The sequence below is a fragment of the Rhipicephalus sanguineus genome, chromosome 3, assembly GCF_013339695.2.
Source record: "Rhipicephalus sanguineus isolate Rsan-2018 chromosome 3, BIME_Rsan_1.4, whole genome shotgun sequence".
NCBI lineage: Eukaryota > Metazoa > Arthropoda > Arachnida > Ixodida > Ixodidae > Rhipicephalus > Rhipicephalus sanguineus.
In genome coordinates this window covers 230,304,486-230,322,635 of record NC_051178.1, presented here as the reverse complement: position 1 = coordinate 230,322,635, position 18,150 = coordinate 230,304,486, and the positions used below count along the sequence as shown (strand labels likewise).

General features: G+C 45.0%; 1 protein-coding gene across 1 annotated transcript; it reads left to right on the top strand.

Moving 5' to 3' along the window:
- Positions 1-1,501: 1,501 nt before the first annotated feature.
- LOC119386368 (protein 5NUC) lies at positions 1,502-18,121 on the top strand. The gene is made up of 9 exons (XM_037653683.1): positions 1,502-1,732; positions 3,402-3,539; positions 4,379-4,604; positions 6,368-6,556; positions 6,630-6,830; positions 11,228-11,491; positions 12,923-13,084; positions 14,547-14,741; positions 17,933-18,121. Exons 1-9 carry the CDS (start codon positions 1,502-1,504, stop codon positions 18,112-18,114), a joined length of 1,788 nt encoding a protein of 595 aa, XP_037509611.1. The 3' UTR covers positions 18,115-18,121.
- Positions 18,122-18,150: the final 29 nt, after the last annotated feature.

Sequence of the window (18,150 nt, the reverse complement as noted above, 5' to 3'; positions counted from 1 at the left end):
TGCAGCACATCTTCCGATAGAGCGCTCTCGCATGCAGTTTCGCCCCGTTTGGCCGCAGCTCGCGTGCTCCGTTTTACTTTTGGCGCACCTGTACGTGACACGAGCCCAGGGCTTCTAGCGCACAGGCCCAATTCTGTAACCAGGACTGCTCATCGACCGTTCCCTTGCGCTATGGACAGGTGGAATAGAATACCGTGAAGAATTTCTCGCGTGCAATCTAGCATGTTGAGACTCTTAGCTCGTTTTCATTTCGCCACGGACGCGTGGTCCCCAGTAGCTCGACGCCACGTCGGCGTATCCTGCTGCAACAATTCGCGAAATGCGTCACCGGTTTTAAAAGGGAGCTTGTATTTCATCGCAGTGTCGTTGGTGTTGTAGGTGCGACCGCAAAAAAAAAAAAACGACTCGGCGCCCGCGAGTGCAAAGAAATGCAGCCCTATAGTTGCACCGGTCACATACGCATTTCTATGCGCCGTTTTCCATTCATTGATAAGGCAACTGCTACGTCTCATGGAGGGCCTCAAAGACGCTTTTTAAGAGGGGAGCTGTCTGCAGCAGAGGTAGATCTCTGCGGATCCGTAGTCCAGAAAGTAGGACCCACAGTTGGTCGAGTTGGTACGGATGCATTGTTTAAGAAAAGGGAGCAACACAGAAGGCGAAAACACTTCGTGTTTTTAAGAAGTCTGTGTTGTTATGCCGTTTTCTTAAACAATGGATCCGTCGTCGCACTTTCTACCCCAGCTGCGAGAGCGAAGCCTGGCGAGAGAGAACATGGGTAAAGTTAAGTTGCTGAGGGGGAAGCTTAGCATAGCGAGTTGAGCCTAGTTGAGAAGGGGTAGCGACATAGAGAGGGAGATGCTGGGTAGAGAAGAAGAGAGCAAAGGCGAAGTTATGGCGGGAGCGAAGCAGGTGGTGTGAAGACGAAGAAGAGCGTAAACTTTATTGCTGAATCAATAGGATTCGAGTCCGGCGTCTGTTGGTGGGCCCATAGAGAAAGAAATATGGTGGGCCTATGCTCCCGCCGCGGACGCGGTTCTAAGACCTTGTCTCGAAGCGGCTTCCTCGGCACACTGGACGGCCCAGAGTTGTGCTGCAAGGTTCGAGCTGAGCAGTGCGACCTTCCAGCGCGAAGAGGAGCGGCTGAAAACCATCCTGCAAAAGTTGAGGGTCTCGCAATTGTTCTGGAATGCTCCAGTGGTGAGTAGTAGTGGTGAGTAGTAGGACTTACCCAATTTCTGTGGCGCATACCTGTTCACGATGATGATAGTTTTTTGGTGCGGGGTGAACAAGGAACTACTTGCTAAACAGCTTCGCTGTTAAAAATCACGTGGCGGCGCGAGCTCATTGTCAGCGCTACGTTCATCTGTACTGTTGTGTAAATTTCTTTTATTTCTCGTACTAATATCACACTTATGTCTACACAATATTACACGTGAATATTTCGTTTCATTACATTACAGACCCATATATATTGCCAATTTCTTATCCACTGTCAGCAACAATGGCGCACCTGCCAAAATATGAGGCAAGGCGGATGCTGCTAGCCGTGCTTGCGTCAATTGTTTTACGGCTACGTCATGGCGCTGCTAGCGGCGAGTTGAATTTGACAATTATTCACACCAACGACATTCACGCTCACCTTGACGAAAGCAACAAATATGGAGGCACATGCTTTGACGGCAATGTAACCAATTCCACGTGCGTCGGAGGAGTGGCTCGAATTGTTGCTAAAGTGAGTACATAAAGTTTGATTCGTTTCACTCGGGTGTTTCATATAGCAGCGTTTGCTATGTGAAACACCTGAGTCAGGGGAGTAGCCAGAAATTTCTTTTGGTGGGGGCTCAACCATACTTGATGCACGGTTGAACCCCCGCCGTGTAAATACATATACACATGGAAAATTGAAAACATTTCTGGGAGGTTTGAACGCCTCCGATCCCCCCACCCCCTTGGCTGCGCCAATGACCTGAGCGTAGTCCATGAGCAATTCACGCCTATGAATTGACCGTAGGTCACGTGGCATTAGAAAATACAGAGCAACGTCGAGATTATAAAAGCGAATATGACGAATGCCCGAATCTGACCAATGCTCTTTTGCCTTAGAAACGAAAGAGATGGCACCAAATGTTTAGAATGGAGGGATAAGAAGTTCACCTCAATTTAAGCCTAAATGCGCGGCCACTTCAACAAAAAAGTGTACTCTCTGAGCAGGTGTCACTCAGTATTACACGTTCAAATATTTGCCTGCACCGGCCTTGTCACGCGGTATGTACGATGCTTGAAGCGCATATTCAAATACATATTGCATACACTCTCCGATCACGACGAGTCTGTGGCCATTGGAGTTGCTTTGTGAGTCTGGTCTAAACTCATGACTGAAGCTTATTATGATTGAAACTTACGATCCGTTCCCGTAGAGGTGCAAGGCTGTGTTGTACGACCGTACTATCTCAACGTATGCATGAGCGTAAGTTGGTAGTCTTGGTGGTAGGGCCATTCATAATTTGTCAATTCGTGTAATGAAATGCACCACAATAAGCTGTCGAGGGCAAGGCTTTCTTGATGGCGTATGATTCTAATAAAAATCATTCTGAAGCTCACTCGTCTCGTGTAGTCCACTACTCCCCTATTCCGGTGAAGCCCACTACTAATATGTGCTCGTCGGTATTTAAGTTCGTTTTGTGTACCACGACCGTGTATTTAAAGATTTCCTCAACCAACGCCCATTACATGTTTAATTGCTTTAGAACGCGGCCGAGATGACGCGGACACCGGAATTACTGCGAAACGAGCTCTTTACCGCTATCGCGTTAAAAACCTGAATTGCACAACACGTCGATAGTTTAAAGGCCCACAAATTACAAAGCGCTCAGGCATATTTCATCCTCATCATCAGCAACAGCATCAACAATGTGAGCAGTTGCATGGGTGCGCGTGTCGCCTTATGGACGTGCATTGGGTACTTCGCTAATTCGCAAAAGGGGGGATTATGGCGTAGTTGGACTTCGCAAGTGTACTTGCAGTAGGCATTCTAGGATAGTTTTAAACGGCCAATGTAACTCGCATAGGCGTTCCTTTCCTTGCGACACGATTGATGTGTCCACTGAGAAGAGAAGTCACGCTAGCGATTGAGAAGGCGATGCGAACGGGGCCCGATTAGGCTATCGCATTATGTTCTTGAGGCGAGGCTCAAGCGTCCTCCAACTTTGTACATTCGGAGCGTGTGAGAGAGAAGAACCCCAAATAAAAGCGCAATAGGTGTATCCATCAAGAAAATACGCTTTCGTGTACTCCCATTTTCAGTCCCGCAAATACATGTACAACGGTTTCGTAATCATAGAACTAAACGCCGACGAAAGGTAAGGCTGGTAATGAGACGTGATCATGTAACCATTTTGCAGATGAAGGAAATTAGAGCAAATGTGACGAATTCGCTGTTTGTGAATGCCGGAGACTTCTTTCAAGGCACTCCTTACTACACCCTCTTCAAATCAAGAGTCATATCTGCTGTCATGTCACAGATGGATTACGATTATGCGGTGAGCTTGAATTGCACTAAAACGTCTTCATTAGCCATTTGGAAGTTTCTCAACCATTGTTTTAAAAAAGGGCATGACAAGTATTTAAATAGTGCACTTTAATAAGCCTTTGTACTATAAAAAGATAATATTGCGGTAATAGGTACCTATCCGTACGGTGAGGATATGAAGAATACTGAGCTTGAGAAGGGAGAGCCTGCGCGTACATAAAATACAGGGATACATTTCACTCATTATTTACTGTATTAAGTCGTTTGCGTGAATATTAGGTTGGATAGACTAATGTAAGTTCATTAAAATGAGTAAAAATGCAGTAGCCCGTTTCTCGTGATGGTCTCGCTTCTGCATAGGCTTCTTCAGTCATAGCAGTCCTTTTACTACCAGCCAACAGCAAACGGACATCGCATGGTATCTACAATCACATAATTACAGAATGCTTAGAACGATGACAAATGTCTTTATGTAATGGACTGCTGCTTTTACATAACATGATTTAACATTACGAAAGTCTTAATGCATGCCCGACAACCTCCCTATTAAATATACATCATACATACTACAATATGTCTACAATAAGTCTTTCTGTGCTAGTGTGAACTTAACAAGACTACTGGAGTCTTTTTGTCTTAACATTTGCTGTGTCCTGCAGTGCTTTCGCTCATTTGTAAAGTGCTTTTACTCAAATGACCTTCTAGCGTAATCAAGTTTGTATACGACTCAAAGACAAAGTTCTCACAGGATAAGTAATCGAAAGTTCGCGAAGGCTTGGAGGTTCGGGCTAAAAAGAGGCTGATTTTGCAAAATCTATCTAATAGACATTTCTCTCTCATTGGTTTCAGTGTCTTGGAAACCACGAATTTGACGACGGGCCGGCCAATCTTGCCCCTTTTCTTCAGAAGATGAAAGAGTATAATGTAACAATCGTGGGAACAAATACAAACTTTTCACAAGATCCACATCTCAAGACGTACGACCTTGTAAAGTCTGCTGTAAAAATAATTGATGGCATAAAGATCGGAATTATCGGCGCAGTAATTCCTACCACGAAATATGGTTCAAACCCAGGTGGGTAGCTTGCACATATTCGAATTGAGGAAGCTCGAACAGCATTCAGAAATGTTTGTACTGGTCGGGGATGCCTCACGTTATAATTATAGGTCGGACGTCCCAGATATCACGCGCACCGTTTTTTTTTTTTTCCAGAGGTGAATCACGCTACAGGAAAAGAACCCAGTACGCATTGCTTTCAGAATAGTGGAGCACCCGCCAGTAATTTTTTTGGCTGAAGACATTTATTTGCTGCATCAATATTAATTATCTAACTTGATAAGTACTGTCCTAATTATGAAAAAGACAATTAGGCATTTGTAGGAGTATTCAAGTGACGCATAAGGGTGGTTTATAGTGGAAACATTTATTGGCTTGGAATACATCAAGTAGACTGCACAACCAGCACCACCACTGCCCGAACACTTTACGTCTTCAGACACCTACTGGACTACGCCGAAATGATGCCACTCTGCTTTGCCGTTTATGGCTAAGAGTGGCTTTCACGAAGTCATTCTCCTTTACAATCGAAATGGCTGACAACCCTTTTGGGACAACTGTGGTAGCGAGGAGACATTACAGCATATCCTATGCGACTGTACTCGCTGCAATGCGCAGAGAAAATCACTCTCAGTCGCTCTAGCTCGCATAAATCACAGCCTGATGACAGCAGAAACCACTCTGGAATATCGTCCTGAGAGGTCATCGCGGGTGAAGGCGACGAAGGCAGTGCTCAACTTCTTGAAGACATCAGAATTGCACCGGCGGTTATAGACTAACGGCGTTATCATGACAGTGAGGTGTGTGACTTTGTGGGTGCGTGCTCTCCTTCTCTCTCTCTTTCTCTCTATCTTTATATCTCCCCCATTCCTTCCCCTAGTGTAGGGTGGCATGCCGGTCCTTCTAGACTGGTTAACATCCCTGCCTTTCCTTTCTCTCCTGCTCCTTCCTTATTGCCTGATGACGAAACCCTTCAAAATACCAAAATCCAGAAGAGCACCAAGTTGGGCCAACTTGTTGGCATTCAGGCAGTAATATTTCGCGTTGCCCACCTGCTGTCTTCCCTTCCTCTGTTGTCCTTGTTTTAGCGCAGTTAAAGTTATTACGGAATATGAAAATCCGACCTAGGCGGCGTCGCCCGTGCTCGAGGGGGAAACGCGCGGGAGGGGGCGGGGGTAGTTCAAAGCGTAAATAAGTGGGCATTACTGCTGCTCGTCTTCATTAAAACCCCACCTCTAGCTTCTTTGCTGGCGCCTGTGTAATTTATAGACAGATTGCTAACCGCTTTGTCTGTGTCATCCCTGTTTTCTGTCTTTGGAATTTAGCAGCGCTGCCTTTATCATCACGACAGCAACGCCTTGCAAGAGGATGGGGTTGCATGAGTAAATAAGAGAGTGACCTAAGTTATCAATGCAATCACTTATCTTTTGCCTTTTAAAGTTTTGAGTCTCATACAGTTTGGGGCTCATACAAAGGACACGTCACGTTGTGACGTTGCACTAACATTTCATATCGACCACGCCATCACCGACCAGCCTCCAAAGCTACACAGAACCCGTTGCGGAATTAATGGCTTCGGTACTTGTCACGGACAACAGCCCTGAACTATAGACTTCAGCACTGACAAGTATTAGCTCTTATCCTGCGCTGTGAACAGTAGAGATTATTTGCATCTGCTTTATATTTCTTCACGTTCCTATCACCCACTTTTCCACTTTTCATTCTTTCATCTTTCTCTCTCAAACGATGGCCCTGATAATTAGTGTATTTTGTATTTTCAGGACCAAACGTGGAATTTTATGACGAAAAAGTTAGTTTTCGAAACGAGGTTGACTATCTCGTCAGCAAGAACGTAAATATTATAATAGCTATTACACACAGTGGCTTCGACCGCGAAGTCGATATTGTCACGAACATTACAGAAATAGACATACTGGTTGGTGGACACACAAACACATTCCTTTACACAGGTAAGTAGAATAATGAACCATGCGGTGACGTATTTCCGCCAGTTTTCCCAAATTGTTCTTCTGGACCGCGTAGGTACGGATCACCCTAAAGAGGATAAGCCTGAAGGTCCGTATCCCTACGTCGTGAACAGGACAGACGGAAGCAAGGCCCTCGTGGTGCAGGACTTCCGCTTCGGGAAATACCTCGGCAGATTGGATGTGACATTCAACAGCACTGGTCACGTTGTATCTTGGGGTGGAAATCCTGTCCTTCTGAACGTTTCTGTCGAGGAAGGTGAGGCCTTAATATGCAAAGTGCGTTGAAACGTTATAAGTAGAAGTAAGCAAGAGGGAGGGACTGCACTGCAGGGCATGTTGTATCTGCCACATTTCTGCAGGTGGAGAGAACGAGAAAGAATGACCTTTACTTAATCATTGTTTTCTTATATAAGAGCAAGTTCTCGTAATCCAGGGCTCTTGTGGCATTGGCCACCGCGCGGAACCGCTGCAACACCTGGCACAGGTCATCCAAGCCGGAGCTGTGCAGCATGTCCTCTCATGTTCTCATTGGGATGAAATATTGTGCGCGACAGGGCTCTCTGTGAATCAATTAAGTCGTTAGGGCAGTGGTCGCTGTTGGTGGCTAGTGCTATGGCTGCCTGTACGCCTTCTGCCGGTCAGTTGGTTTTGATTCTCGCAGGAATTTAAGGGTATATTGCTTAATTCTAACGATAGCCGCGCCTTGTATTTGGGTGTATTAAGCGGCGTCTGTGTATAGTAGACCATTGGGCGTGTGCTCTTGCTCTGGCTTGACCTCTTCCGCTGTGGTACTGCATGATTTTTTGGTATCCAGAATACATTCATAACATCACCGCAAGCTGCACGTAGTGGTAACCTTGGATCCCTGTGCGTGTTACCTTTGTATTGTAGTTATCAAATGAAGTTCATGCCACTGTATCTCCGAAGCCGATAGACAAAAGATTCCAGCGCATCCAACTCACACTGTCGGAATTTTTGTATAGAGATAAACACCATCACATCGTAGCTTTTCACTATACGCTAAGATCGACATGCTGGGCATTACTTAGACTTATGTGAAATATATTCGGATTAATATTAAAGCCCGTGTCTTGTCGCTGGTCTTGTCGCTTCTTTCTATGTCCTCTCTTAGCGCTGTTTTTACGAAGTTGATTAAAACCCCCTTCGGTGCAGGTATAAAATGTTGCCTTCAGATGCTGTCGCGGAAATTTGCTTCTGTGTATCATGATGAAAAAGAGTACGAGGTTCGCTGGTATTGTGTCGGAAATTTCGCTTTTGTGTTTATTGAAATTCTTCAGTAAATGTTTAATTATGATTTAAAAACTGCGCTACAGTTGCAGGGACAAACGAAATTAGGGCGGACACAAGTTACGAAGTAGACACGTCGTGTCTACTTTTGTCCCTGTAACTGTAGCGCAGTTTTTTTTAATCATGCGAAACCAACTAGCCCAATAACTAACTCTGCTAACGTTCAATAAATATCATATTCGCGTTGACCTAAAACAAGGGGTGTGCGAATATCAAATTTTTCTAATACGAATCGAATACGAACATTCACCTTCGAATATCGAATCGAATATCGAATATCAAAGGAAAAATGCCTCTACAGTAACGATATTTTATTTAACATGTAGCTATTTGAAACAAAAAAAACATTAACAGCCTGACTGGCAACACAACATACAGTACTATCTCCAGAACACAATGTCCAGGCTAGCACAATGCACATCACAACACAAGCAAATATCACGGCACAGTGAAAGTAATGACTACATGTTATCATGAAGAAATAAGAGTTGCTCCACATGATCAGGCAGCAGGCGCTCCCTTGTAACAGAGACAACCCCCCCTCCCCCCCCCCCCCCCCCCTGCCACTGAAAGGGCACGCTCGCTTGGAACAGAAGTGCTGGTATAGGGAGTTACATGGGGCAAAGCTTTGCCAGACTGGGGTATCTGAAGGTGCCTACAGTCCGCAACCAGTCACGTGGGTCACTGTCTTTCTCCAGAAGTGGTCCCGCATAGTGAACGAGTGGTAGTGCGGCACGTTACGGCCACATAATATTGAAAATGTACGGTTACATGATCGCCAACAGCGCTGCACGTCGGAGATGCACCAGCAATAAATCATACGTATTGAGGCGCTTGTCGCAGGCAGATATCGTGCCTCCGTGTACTTACGATGTGCATCGCTCCTTTCGGCAACGTTTTTAGCGATACGAACGCAGCAGAAATGTGGAAGACGAGTTATTTTATGCATGATAATTGAATCGCATATTCGAATTTTTCGAATATTCGAAGTTATCGAATATTCGAAACTTTTCGAATACACAATTTTCGAATCGAATACGAATATTTCGAATGTAATATTCGACGAATATTCGAAACTTTCGATTATTCGCACACACCTACCTAAAACTTAAAACAGAAGCGAAGAAAGAGTCGCGCCAGTTTCCCACCGTGAAAACTCCACAAACTGCGGAGCAAACGTCGGGATTCGCCTGCCACTGTTCACGCTTGGCTTATCGTTTGTCTGAGTTGAAGCTGCTGCTTTGCCTGTCTTTGTTGGCACTCGGCTTGCGTCTCAGTCTTCCTATGCTGATGGTTACCTCGCATTCGCTGGCATTTCGCCTCCGCTTCTCTCTTCTGTAGGTCTGCGCATAACTGTCGGCGCTGGCGTTTCGCTATCGCTTCGCTAGCTCGGGCAGACGAATTTGGCCTAATTCGTGATGGGATGATTCGGCGAAGCTGGCGTTCACGGGCAAGCAAGCGCTGGCGTTCCAAACATGTAGCCTGCTCGGCGTCAACAGCGGGAAAGGAAACCTTCATTTGCGATACAGTGGCGCCCTCTCTTGACCTATTTTGGTATTGACGACCTGTAGCGCCCCCTTTGGACCTATTTGGTACTGACCTGACCTGTAATGCCCTCTTCCCAATTGTGCCGGTTTTTTTTTTTTCTTTTCTGGAAGAGCCAGATCCAGAAACCGAAACTGGGCTAAATTTCACGAGAGCGTAAAGCGGGCCTGATTATCTTTCACTTTTAAAGCAATTGCAATCGAAATGAGGCGATTCCTCATAATAATAACATGAACTCAAAAAGGCAGTTTCGAGTCAAAAATGAACCAAATCGTGCATCTGTTTGAATGAAACTGAGCCAGACCCATTAAACCAGCGCTGAGTCAGCAATCGTGACCGAAACAACCGACCTGGCCGCGCAAAATGTTTCATTTGTGTCCTAGTTGCTTTCCTATCGAGCTTTCGTTCCCCAATTAGTTTTTCTTGGGCGAGATGGAACATACCGAAGGACATGATGTTGTAGGGCAAGGCTTGAATATAAAAAGTAAGAGGCCGACTTTCCTACTTCTTTCTGCCTTTTAGTGTTTCTTTTCGAGCTTTGCGCTACAGTGTCATGTGCTTCTTTCGCTCCAAGATGGTATATTTGATATGGAAGACAACTGAAATGAAAATATTGGACACCGATCTATTCCTTGAAGAAGAAGTGATACGAAACGGCGCGGCATAAAACGAGCTAAGAACAAGAAGAGCTGAAACATTTTTAGAAGGCTTTCAATGGATGCCATGAACGAGTAAACGCTGCCGAGAGTCCAGAATGGTGCGCCTTTTGCCTGGAAGGACCACTCGCTCTACAAGTCTATTCGTCGCCATTATGCCATGCAACATAGGACAGCACCGACGGAAACACAGGGATGGTGTTGCTTTTGTCGCGAAATATTGCTATATCGTTCATTCGCTGCGATTTAGACTTATTTTATACCAGCTAATTCAACTCCAAATGGAATGTTTCAGTCTGTAAGAGCCAAATCTGAATTTTACTCCTGAATACCGAGGATAGTGGGCTATATAGATTTTAGCCAAAATATAGATTTGAGGTATTTTGGTGACATGAGCCCACTGGCAGAAAATTGTTGGAGCAGACCCGACAATACTGGCAGTAACAAAAAAATTCCGTTGTTCTCAGTTTCAATTAAAGTGGACTTGATTCTTTTAGAAGGAAAAAAAAACGCCACATTTTTTTTTTTTTTTTTTTTTTTGCGTCGTCGGTTGAACGCATTCGTATGCTTCGGTTCAGTTCACAATGGGCAAACATCGGCGCTTGGCCTGGTGTTCAAGGCACCCGCTTTCATATCTGTGGGACAGTAGTTCAAACCCCAGCCCCGGAAGGAAAATTTGTTTATTTATTTGTTGCGCGCCAGACAGTTCCTATATTTCGGTACTTTGAGCTTGACGCCAAGTGAAAACATGCCGCGACAGTCCGGGCCACTAAGGTGCTCCGCATTGAAAATAGATATCAGCATATGTAAAAATGCTCTTGTTACTCCTATCGCATTGTCCTAAATTTTCGAAAAGCAGAGGGTTTATTGCTTATTTACTTACGCAGGGTATTCTGTCTTAGCTGTACAGATCGAAGGTTCTTCTCAGGGAAAACAAAATGAAAGTGCTCACAAGGAATACTTCGAAGTTCGTTGTATCAGTGATATACTTCTAATTAGAATGTGTTTCATCCCCTAGTGTTATACATATCGTTACATGAAAGATTAGTTTTCTAAAAGCGCAAGCTGAACAACCGTAGCCGCTGTTCCGGAGCATCAAGCCAGAGATGCCGGGATATAATCACACCTTCTCTTTTTTTTTCAGATTACGAGATGATATGCGTATTGGAGCCTTTCAAACAAAACCTCACAGAACGAATGAAACAGGTGGTAGGCAGCACTAGGGTCCTCATGGAGCACAAGCACGACATATGCAGAATGCAAGAGTGTAACCTCGGCAACTTGATCGCGGATGCTTACTTTGAGTACTACCTCGACGAGGAGAACACAACGAGTGGCCCTAACTGGTCGGAACTGAACGGCGCTGTCGTGACTGCTGGCAGCATCAGAACGGGGCTTCCAAGCTTCTGTAAGCAAAACAAGCTGCCATTTAATATTACAGTATCATTAATCCAATAAGACACTTTGTACACAATTGCGAACACAACAGGTTTGTGCTATTTGTGTGGACTGGTCGATAAGAACGGGAAAAACACATTAGGGTTTCGATGAATTGAACCTCCTGCGTAATATACGTGTCTTCATTTAGCTTAATTGTGCCGTGTATTGTTGAATATGATCATTTTGCTGAAGGCACTACCGCTTTCGACTCGTCGTTTGACATGCCGCACTCCGCGACCCACGAGAAAAGTGCAATTTTTTGTTGCTCAAAATGAATATAACTGGAAACGAAATTACACAATATTTCTGGCCTGAGATTTAGATCTATTTAACAAAAACAGAAATGAATGACTTAGGATAAATGGATATTTAATTACAAATTAATTAAGATAAATTACTGTAAAACACACAAATCAAAGCATTATGATATTTTTTCTGTTGCAACTGAATATCGAGTATCTTATAACAATGTGTAAATATGACGCATTTGCAGACCGTTCTTCATAAGGCGCGCCTGAAAGAGTGAACGCGAAGACCTTAGTGCCTCATCAGACGCTGACCTTTAAAAACGAGGCTTGCGGTGCAAAAACACACGAGACCTTAATAAAGAACAGACTTCTGAGCCGGAATCAAACCCAGGCGCTCTGCGTGGCAGTCAAGTACAATGCCACACAGCCAAGCCAGTGCTTGAAATAGCTTTGCAAGAACACGTTTTACAGTTGTCATGTCGCCAAGTTGTCATGTTAACAGATTGCATGGCAGAAGCGTATAATTGCACCAGGCGTCACACCATGTGAATTGCACAGCGAGTGGCTGATTGAAAGCTGCCAGCCCCTTCGAAAGGCCTGCGCTATAGTGCATCATGATTATCATCACCCAAACATCAACAAAGACGCTGCCCTTTAAAACGCGGTGTGCATTACAAAAAGTCACGTCAACTCTCAGGCTCCAATTCTGATTGATGATGATGATGATGATGATGATGATGATGATCGTTGTGGCGGTTGTAATGGTGGTGGAGGGGGCGGCGGCTTTCAGCCTTCGAGTAGCCTTAGCCGAATGCATAAGGGGCCCTGTAGCTCTTTGTATAATGATTTCTCAGTTATTGGGGAGAGTGGGTGCGCTATTCGGAAGAATGTCGATTGAGCTTATTAGTCACTCTAACGAGACAACTGGTTTCTGTGAAGCTGGAGGCCAAGTATTCACCATAGGCCAAACAAGAAGAGACTTCAGTCTGAGCTGATGCTCTCTCTCATCAAGCTTCTTAGTGGTACTGTTTGGAAATATCGATAACGAATATTCGGGCAATTATTCAATATTTTTAGAACTCACACCCTCCCTCATCTTAGGTGGAGTTGTATGCCTTTTCCTGTGTGTTTTATTTATTTACTTTGTACAGATAATGTAACCTGGGGCGATGTGGTGTCTACGCTACCATATGGAAATTCTCTTGTAACGGTCACACTCTCTGGTATTGACTTATGGAACATGTTTGAGAACTCCGTGACAATGTACAACACAACAAGAGAGATGCAAAAAGGTCGTTTTCTTCAAGTATCAGGTAAGCTTCGCTAAGAAACAAAATGGCGTTCTTACATACCGTTAAAGGTGCCACCGCGCTTCTTGTCTCGCAGCCATTACATTTCTACCCTTAATGTTGAGCGGAGGTTCCAGTCTTCGACTGCGCTGGCTTCTTCAGTGGAAAAGGGCAAAAAAATAAGTGAGCACATACAAGAAAATTTCTTCGCTAACACCGTCGACGTGGCTTTATTTACCTTATGATTTTATATTTTAACCCGAAAGTGTTTTACGTCGGGGTACACCAAGACTTCACTGACGTCACTGCCGTCACGGAAGTGACGTCGGTATAATGCACACGAACAGAAGACAAGGGCAAACCAAAATAAAAAGTTTCATGGATTCAGATGACCCGGGAGTTGAAGCCATGACCTCTAGGTCCGCGACGAGAGGTGCCGCGGGCGCTCTACTCACTGCGATACCGGGTTTCACAAACGCGCCTTATATCTCTCACACCTCCTTCTCATGGTGGTGCCGTCTAGGAGCGGTGCAGTACTGCATCATGGCACTAACGAGCGCAGATAGAGAGCGCTTCAGCAGTTTAAGCGCAACGAGAGCTTTCGGTTCAATATTGTAGGAAAGTCTACGATTGGTGCAATGTAGCGTATGCAGTGATTCTGTTCGGGGACGACGCACTTACGCGTCTTGCCTTTCGCGTCGTGTTAGCGTGTCATGGCTCGTTTCCAGAGTAGTGCAGCTTCCACATGCACCAAAGGTGTTTCTCAGCCGCTTATGGCTTCGAGCGCGATAGCACCGACTAATGAGAGCACTGCAGTAAGCGCCGCAGAAAGGCAAAGACGTCGACGGGCAAATGTCGCGCATTGAGTGCTTTGGTGAAGCGAGAGGCACGCCAGCGGGAAGCGGACCGCCTTCCCCGCGTTCACGGCTCAAGCTACGAACTCTGCCTCTCGCGTTTCTGGAGCGCTTTGTGGTATATGCGTGAGCACAGGCGTAGGTTACCCTATTGCTGGGGAGCGCACACCTTGGCGTTTCTCTCCTCAGATGACGACGTTCTGAATGAGTGCATATCGAGTACCAGTGTTCATTATATGCTTGTCGATGCCATTCTTGCGCGGGATTTGCTGTATGTTGTGTTCAAATGTATGTTAAAAAGTTCTACTAGCACAGAGGCTTAATCACGATCACAGACGTTAGTCGTCGGGCTGGAGAAGTGCCACTAGGTGTGAACGTGGGTGCATCCACGTCAAGGGGTGATATAGCTGCCAAACACCAATATACATTGTGCAAGCTATCGTATATCAATGTACAATAAACAATCAAATACTTCAGTGAGGACAAGGTTCACTTTCGTATTATACCAATTCCTTTGACGGAGGGATCAACCCTGTTCTTTTTAATAAACCATGCCTTACTACGGTAGGCGTTCCTTGGAGCGTTTTCTTGTTGGTTCGCTGCCTTAACAGCCTTTCTTGTTACACCTACAGGGTTCCGAGTTGAATATAATTTGACAACAGAAAATAACCGAGTGATCTCTGTCAATGTCCTTTGCGCAAACTGCAGCGTGCCGATATACGAACCACTCAAGTGTCAGGCCACCTACAAAATTGTTACCTCAGACTACGTTGCAAGAGGTGGTGATGGCTACAAATTCTCCAATTCCGTGATCGTCAGCGATGTCGGTAAGTTACAGTTAAATATGAACAGGGGCCAGTATTCACAAAACATTCCATAGTGTGTGTGTGTGTGTGTGTGTGTGTGTGTGTGTGTGTGTGTGCGTGTGTGTGTGTGTGTGTGTGTGTGTGTGTGTGTGTGTGTGTGTGTGTGTGTGTGTGTGTGTGTGTGTGTGTGTGTGTGTGTGTGTGTCGTCACTCTTGCACACGATACAGAATTGTTGCACCAGCACGCTCGTCATCACTCTGAAAGTGAGCCGCGCGTGCGAAGAAAAAAAGAGAAAGTGCTCAAGGTCATGGTGAGCGCTGTCGTACTGTCATAGCTTCTTGTTGCCCTGTCGTCATACCATTCCCCCCCCCCCCCCCCTCTGCCGCTTAGCTTTCGGCGCGGTCGCATTTACACATCGGAGTAGAGCGCAGTTACATATCCATGTAACTCCGCGCGTACCTTGACGGATTCTAAACAATTTTTACGGCAGTCGATTCGTGAGGCAATAAATTCCGATAGTGAAGTCATTAGATGATCACTATAAGGGTATTGCAGGGCTCCTTTAACACGTTGTGGTAGTTTAGAATCGTATGATGCAGAACTCCTATAAGCTCGAGGGCGCGTGTTCGATTTCCGACCATGGCAGGAGCATTTCAATGGGTACGAAAGGCAAGCACACCCGTGTAGATATATTTAGATGCATGTTAAAGAAGCCAAGGTGGTCATAATTGACCCGTTATCCTCCACTACGGCGTGAGTCATAATTGTATTGTGCTTTTGACGCGTGAAAGGCCCATTGTTGCATTTTTTTAATCCATGATTTATGGTAGCGACAGTAACTGACTACTAGAGACCGGGTTACCGGCAAATGCCTATTTTGTTCCTTGCAATGCTATCGCGCCATTCTCATATATGAGCATGAATTAGAGGTTAAGAAGTGTTTTTATAGTGTTTTTATAGTGCCTATAAATGCCTAAAATTGGCGTTCGTGCCTAAATGCGCACAAATGCCTATAGATGCCTATTCGCAAAATTGGCGCTTATATAAACGCTATTTATCCTCAAGTTTCGCTCCCGGGTGCACTTTGAGACCGTTATTCATGTTACCGCGCAACACTGACTGTTCGGAACTATGGGATTCAACCTAGTCCTCTAGTTCAACCAACTCTCGGAAACAACCGCCAGCAGCAGTGAAGTGAGACACGCCGGCGAGAATTCGCCGCCGCGCTGACATGGCGCGAGCGGTTGGCGAATGCGAAACCGCGGACAGCCGTCAATGGAAAGGAGAGTGAAGAGCAAAACAAAACGAAACAAAAATGTGATGTGCACGCAGCTTTCGTTTTGTATGTAATTTACTTTTTAGGTGTTCACTGTAGTAGCGTAGCCAGAAATTTTAAATGCGAAGCATTTCTTAGCGAACTTCTGCGACTTTGAGCGTATCTATCTATCTATCTATCTATCTATCTATCTATCTATCTATCTATCTATCTATCTATCTATCTATCTATCTATCTATCTATCTATCTATCTATCTATCTATCTATCTATCTATCTATCTATCTATCTATCTATCTATCTATCTATCTATCTATCTATCTATCTATCTATCTATCCGCCTACGACTTTTTTAACTTGTTTTACTCACTTCGTGGGTATAACGATGCTTTATGTATGTTCGTGCATACGTTTGTATGTGTGCGTGTATATATACACATGCAAAACTGAAAAGTTTCGGGGAGGGGAAAGGGGGGGGGGGGGGTCAGCCCCCTGGACTAATCCCCGCCTGGCTACAGCAGTGGTTCACTGCCAGAGGAGAATTTGGCTCTAAGCAATTCGATCCAGCCATTCGGAGGAATCCCTCCCTTCTGGTCTTTTAGCGATCTGCCTATCTCATCCTGATCTGCCCTTCTCAGTCATGCCGAAAAGACACCCAGGAGTGTTTTGATCCGACAGTGGACACGTGACTCACCATGCAGAACACGCGAGAGACCATGTTCTGCGAACCGTACGGTACAAAGCCCAATAGCACGGCTATGTTCAACTGTTGGCGCCTTTGTGCCATCTTAAGCAATAACATTTTTGTAAAAAAACGTTTGCTTAAAAGCCCAACGTGAACTTCGCGCTTCCGCCAACATTTTGTTTTCCTGTCTAGAAGTCGCGCACGTCTTCGTTTGAAATTGTTCGCATTTATGTGAAAATTTATTGTGCCTATATTTATGCTATTGGAGGCCTAAAACATTGTTTTGCCTGCCTATTTTGTACGTCTAAAGCGACCTTTTTTAATGCCTAAAAATCCGGCCTCTACTGATTACGCGCACCTTTCATCGAATTTCGTGATTATCGGTAGGTAGCGTATAGACGGTAACATCTTCCAGGCCACATTTGAAAAGCAACCTGCATATGAAGAGCGCTCTCTCTATCTCTCTCTCTCTCTCTCTCTCTCTCTGACGCAGACCGCTCGCCGTAATAGGCACGCTTTCAGCAAAGCGAGCCTTTGTTTTTCTATGTGGGCCACTAGTTTTCCCCGAACGAAAGGCCCTTCTCCGCATTGTTCGCTGACTTCATGAGTATGTGCTGCACGTGAATATATTATTAGTTAGGAAAGGCAAAACCTATGAATTGGAAGGTGTTTTAACAGCGGAGTTGTTTAAGCCGACCGTTAGTCCGTGCAGATCCAACAGAAAGCTATCATCACCATGAACCGGCACGCGGTCTCTTCGTCCTTTTCTTTCTCTTCGTCCTCATCATGCATCTTCTGCATCGCTCTCAGAATACGTGCGCTGATTTGTCCCGCGTGAGATGCAATAAATCTGATGGGTGAGAGAACAAGTACAGAGAGAGAGAGAAAGAAAGAGAGAGAACGAAAGGTAAGAAATACACAAAGAAATAGAAACAGTGACAAAGAGAAAGAAATAGGTAGAGAGAAAGACAAAAATAGAAGTAAGCAGAGACAAAAGAGATGGCAAAACAGAGAGAAAGGAAGAAAAGGGAAAGAGAGAGAGAGAGAGGAATAAAGAACGAAAAATAAAGAGAAACAAGGCAGGCCGTCCAGCTCCACATTTCCTTCAGGCTTGACATCACTAACGCGAAGCTGCCCTAATTGTTTTTATATAAATTATGCCATAATACTTTTGTGTGTGCTTGTGTGTGTGCGTAGTTGCTCTCTCTGCGCCTTGTTTTCTCATATGTTGATCATTTCGCTCCTGACACAGGTCCAATCGAATACGAAGCCCTGGAGAAATACATCGCTAAAATGTCGCCGATATGGACGCCAGACGAAGGTCGCATAAAAATCACCTGGAATAAGACGGACGAAGAAGCAGTACTCAACTACACCAAATCAATACGCCAGAACCAGAAGTGCGAAAAAGGTGCATGCGATGTAAGCCATTAAGTCGAATGTATTCTCAGGAATTAAACATGTTTTTTT

Coding starts and splice junctions, on each gene's coding strand:
- LOC119386368 (XM_037653683.1), top strand. CDS start 1,502: ATGGCGCACCTGCCAAAATATGAGGCAAGGCGGATGCTGCTAGCCGTG. Junction 4,605..6,367: donor GAAATATGGTTCAAACCCAG/GTGGGTAGCTTG, acceptor TTGTATTTTCAG/GACCAAACGTGGAATTTTAT. Junction 6,831..11,227: donor GAACGTTTCTGTCGAGGAAG/GTGAGGCCTTAA, acceptor TTTTTTTTTCAG/ATTACGAGATGATATGCGTA.